This window comes from Athene cunicularia (genome assembly GCF_003259725.1).
Source record: "Athene cunicularia isolate RWA chromosome 2 unlocalized genomic scaffold, athCun1 chr2_part1, whole genome shotgun sequence".
NCBI classification, from domain to species: domain Eukaryota; kingdom Metazoa; phylum Chordata; class Aves; order Strigiformes; family Strigidae; genus Athene; species Athene cunicularia.
Window position 1 is genome coordinate 153,376,757 of NW_020799095.1, and position 4,445 is coordinate 153,381,201.

General features: G+C 66.3%; 1 protein-coding gene across 2 annotated transcripts in view; it reads right to left on the reverse strand.

The window, feature by feature from the left end:
• Positions 1-413: 413 nt before the first annotated feature.
• NRBP2 (nuclear receptor binding protein 2) overlaps positions 414-4,445 on the reverse strand; it is a 13,445-nt gene continuing 9,413 nt past the window's right edge. For both annotated transcript variants that reach the window (XM_026842778.1, XM_026842779.1), the window contains exons 2-6: positions 2,192-2,314; positions 1,819-1,920; positions 1,504-1,593; positions 625-665; positions 414-549 (exon numbers count right to left, since the gene is read on the reverse strand). In XM_026842778.1, coding sequence (XP_026698579.1) covers positions 429-549; positions 625-665; positions 1,504-1,593; positions 1,819-1,920; positions 2,192-2,314 — 477 coding nt within the window. In that variant the 3' untranslated portion in view covers positions 414-428. The remainder of the gene's footprint in view (positions 550-624; positions 666-1,503; positions 1,594-1,818; positions 1,921-2,191; positions 2,315-4,445) is intronic.

The following is a 4,445-nucleotide window of genomic DNA, read 5'->3' on the forward strand; positions in this document are numbered from 1 at the left end:
GCTGGGAAACATTTTCTCCTCCTGCCCAGCCTGACCCTCCCCTGGGGCAGTTTCCAGCCGTTCCCTCTTGTCCTGTCCCTGATCCCCTGGGAGCAGAGCCCAGCCCCGGCCTCTCTGCAATGTCCTGTCAGGAGCTGCAGAGAGGGATGAGGGCTCCCCTCAGCCTCCTCCTCCTCACCCTGAACACTCCCAGCTCCTTCCCTGGCTCCTCACAGGATTGATTCTCCAGCCCTTCCCCAGCCTCGTTGCCCTCCTCTGCCCTCGCTCCAGCCCCTCCAGATCTCTCTCCAAGCCCAGCCCAGGTGATCCCCTGAGCCACACTGAGCCCTCGCCTCTCCCACCCAGCCAAACCCCCTCGTCACGCCACCCCGCACCACCCGGGACGTCCCCAAGCGGGCAGCCCCCTCCCGCTGACTCTCCTGGCTCCACTAGGAGCGGAGCAGCAGGTTCCGACCTGAGCCGATCTTTATGAGCCCGTTGTGCTGGATGAAGATGGTGTCGCTGGTCAGGTTGCCGTGGATGATGGGCGGCTCGCAGGAGTGCAGGAAGCTGGGGAGGCACAAACCTGCCCTGAGCACGAGCCCAGCCCAGGAGCCGCGCGTGGCGCAAGCGCCGGGAGCTCACCTGAGAGCCGAGAGGATCTGAGTGCACCAGCGCTTCCAGGCCTAGAGCAGAGAGCAGAACTCACCATCAGACGAGGCGCCCGCCGCAGCCGGACCGGGTCACTCCCACCCATGACCCACCAGCCCTGCAGAGCCTCACTCAAAGCTGAGCCCCACACTGTGCCAGCCACAGCAGTGCCCTTTCCAACCCTGTTCAGGGGACGGCGTCAGAGCTGGGAGCTCGCCCTCACCAGGGCTCTCCTGAGCCCCAGAACCTGGGGGGCAGCAGGGACGGGCACATTGCCGCGGGGGCAGAGCCAGCGGTGGTTGTGGGCCCATCAGCATGGTTCTCTCTGGACACAGCGACAGGGAGGCTCAGCTCTAGGAGGGCCTAACTGTGCTGCTGTGACACTGAGCTCAGACTTCAGGGCAGGGCTTGCAAGGTCAAGCATGGGGCCCCCAGCATGGCCACGCAGCTCCTCAGCCACAGCCAGTGAGTCCTGCCTGCAGAACCATTAGTCAGAGCCAGACTGGGCGGATTTGCAGGTGCCAGCAGTTGCCTGGCCACAAGCCCACTGTCCCTGGCGGAGGGCGGTGGAGGCGCCGGCCCCCTGCAGCACGATGCAGCCCCGGGAGCAGTGGCATCGCGCAGCCTCGCCTCGCTGCAGCCGCTTCCAGCGAGTTCCCTCCTCGGGGTCAGATCCCGCCAGCAGGATCCGTTCTGGGCTGTCCTGGGGGGGTTCTGCTCTTGCTCCAGCCCTCACCCAGACACCATCTCCCTCAGCGGGTCCCTGGGTAACAGGGAGCAGTGGTGCCCGCGTGCTCCGGGACCAGAGACCCTCTCTGTGCCCGCAGACACAGAACCCCTCACTTCACCCGCGTGTGCCCCCGCGGAACCCACCCTGGCATTCATGGCCTTGTGGTTTTTCTTGGTTTTCTTCAGGAACTGCTTCAGGCTCCCTGAAGACACGTATTCTGTGATGAAGATGACCTGGCAGGGAAGAGAGGTGTCAGCTTCCCCCCTCCCTGCACTGCCAGCTCCGTGCACCGCCCGCAGCTGAGAGCGGCCCGGGGAGGGAAGGGTGTCCCAGGGAGGGAAGGGGAGTCCCGGGGAGCGGCGTGAGGAGCAGCGCTGGGGTCCACACCTGACCCCCACCAGCATCCCCCCGCTGCCCAGAGATCCCCTGGATGCTTCATCTTGCTGAGACCTCCCTACCCGTGCCTTCAGGTCTTTCACGTCCAGCCAGTATTTGTGAAGCTTGACGATGTTGGGGTGATCCACCAGCACCAGCTGCTCAAACATGGTCTTGATTTTCTCCTGCGGGCAGAGGAAGGACAGGTGGGGTGGCAGCTCCTGGGACACTGCGGGACGCCGCCGGGAGCAGAGGAGCTGGGGGCTGGGGAGGAGGCTGTGCCCCTGCTCACAGGAAAAGCTGTTTGTGGGGCACAGAGGACAACTGGAGCTGCTTCTGAGAGGGAAGCCAAGGGAAAGCACGGCGGGCTGGGATTAGCCCTGCCAATGGGCCGGGGTGTGCACCAACAGCGGGGACCCGGGGAGTGCAGCCGCGGTCTGTGCCCCCAGAGCTCACCTCGTGGGCTTTAAAGGCCTTCTTGTCGGTGAAGAGCAGCTCGTTCCACACCACCTCCACGCCCTCCTCGGTGTCCATGGCAAGGAAGGTGCTCTGGATGCCCGGCATGTTCCCCTGATTCACCTGCCAGGCCAGGAAGGGGTCAGACAGCGCTGCCCACGGCTCCTGGCCCCCCGCGGGAAGGTGCTGCCCACGCGTGGGTCGTCTCTGCTGCAGCCCCCGTGGAGAACTGCAGCCACCACGGCCCTGCCCAGGAATCGGGCAGTGCAGCAAAGCCCCAGCCTGTGTGGATGGGGACCCCCAAGTGGACCCCAATTCCCATCAGCTGTGGGGGAGCATCACACCCTGTATCTGAACATGGACTGGTGTGGGTTGGGAGGGACCTTAAAGGTCATCCAGTGCCACCCCCTGTCCTGGGCACGACCACCTTCCACCAACCCAGGTTGCCCAAAGCCCCGTCCAACCTGGCCTTGAACCCTGCCAGGGAGGGGGCAGCCACAGCTTCTCGGGGCAGCCTGTGCCAGGGCCTCACCCCCCTCACAGGGGAGAATTTCTCCCTTATAGCTCACCTAAATCTGCCCTCTGTCAGCTTAAACCCATCATCCCTTGTCCTTATGTTGGTGCCCCAGAGCTGGACCCAGTCCTGCAGGGGGGTCTCCCAGAGCGGAGCAGAGGGGGAGAATCCCCCGCTCGCCCTGTGCCCACCCTGCTCTGGGTGCAGCCCAGCACACGGGGCCTTTCTGGGCTGCCAGCGCCCCTTGGTGGCTCACAGGCCATTTTCCACGCCCCAGCCCCCCAAGTCCTTCTCCTGGGGGCTGCTCTCTATCCCCTCCTCGCCCAGCCTGGGTTTGTGCTGGGGATTGCCCCAGCCTGTGGGCAGGACCTTGCCCTTGGCCTCGCTGAACTCCCTGAGGTTGGCCCGTCCCCCCTCCCCAGCCTGCCCAGGTCCCTCTGGCTGGATCCTTCCCTCAGCGTGTTCCCCACACACAGCTCAGTGTCGGGGGGAACGTGCTGAGGGGGCTCCATCCCACTGTCCGTGTCCCCAGCAAAGGTGTTCAACTGGTCCCAGCCCTGACCCCTGAGGACGCCGCTCGTCGCTGCTCTGCCCTGGGACGCGGGGCTGTTGGCTGATGGTCACAGTCACATTGGACACCACAAATTAGAAGGTCCAGACAAACCAAAGCCAGAGACAGGGGGGCAACCCCTGATGCCCCGGGGTCTGTCTGATGAGTTCCATCTCCCGAGGTCACGGAGCTGCACCCCAGGACCCCCCGAGAGCAGCTCTGCATACACCACATGCAGCACAGCCCCCACCGCGGCAGCCCCGACCCTGCGGTGGGGTCTCTGCCAGTCCCGCCTCGAGGGCACCACCGCAGCGCCCAGGCAGCACTGCCGGGCCCTGGCCCTGGCCCGGGTGAAACCTGCCCCAAAGGCCCCCGGCTCTGAGAGGGCTCAACAGCACAGAGACCCCCGCCCCGCGCTGCCCCCCGCCAGCCTGGCAGCGTGGGCAGAGGCTGCCCGGAGCTGCCGGCAGCAGATGAACAGGGGGATTGTTCCGGGGCTGCCAGGGGCCGGCGGGCAGCATCCTGCTGCGGCGTGGGGCAGCTGTGGGCGCAGGCGCAGGCACGCAGCACCCCCAGCGCGCTACAGGCCACGGACGGGCCGCTCGTGGCCCAGTTCCTGCTGCAGACACACAAAGCACCTCTGTTCCTTGTTCCCCCTGCTCACAGGCTCCACGTGCTCCGCACAAAGCCCGGCACGGCCAGGCAGCGATGCGGCCAGCTGGCCTTGCTGACCGCAGCCTTCCAGCGAGCCCCAGCAGCCTCCCAGTGCTCCCAGTGCAGGCACAGCCAGGGCGCTGCTGGGGCGGCCACTGCCGGGGGCCGGCGGGGAGACGGCTCAGCCCTCACCCACACTGCGGCGGGGCCGGCACACCAGCGCTGTGAACCCCGAGCCGTGGCCCTTTCAGAGCCTGATGCTGCTGGCAGAGGGCAAGAGGAGGGGACTGGGGGTGCTGATCGACACCCGGCTGGACAGGAGCCAGAGTGTGCCCAAGGGGCCAAGGAGGGCAACGGCATCCTGGCTGGTGTCAGCACTGGCGTGGCCAGCAGGGACAGGGAAGGGATCTGAGCCCTGGGCTCGGCACTGGGGAGGCCGCCCCTCGCTGAGGGGGTTCAGTTCTGGGCCCCTCACCCCAAAAAGGCCATTGAATGACTCGAGCGTGGCCAGAGAAGGGCAACGGAGCTGGGGCAGG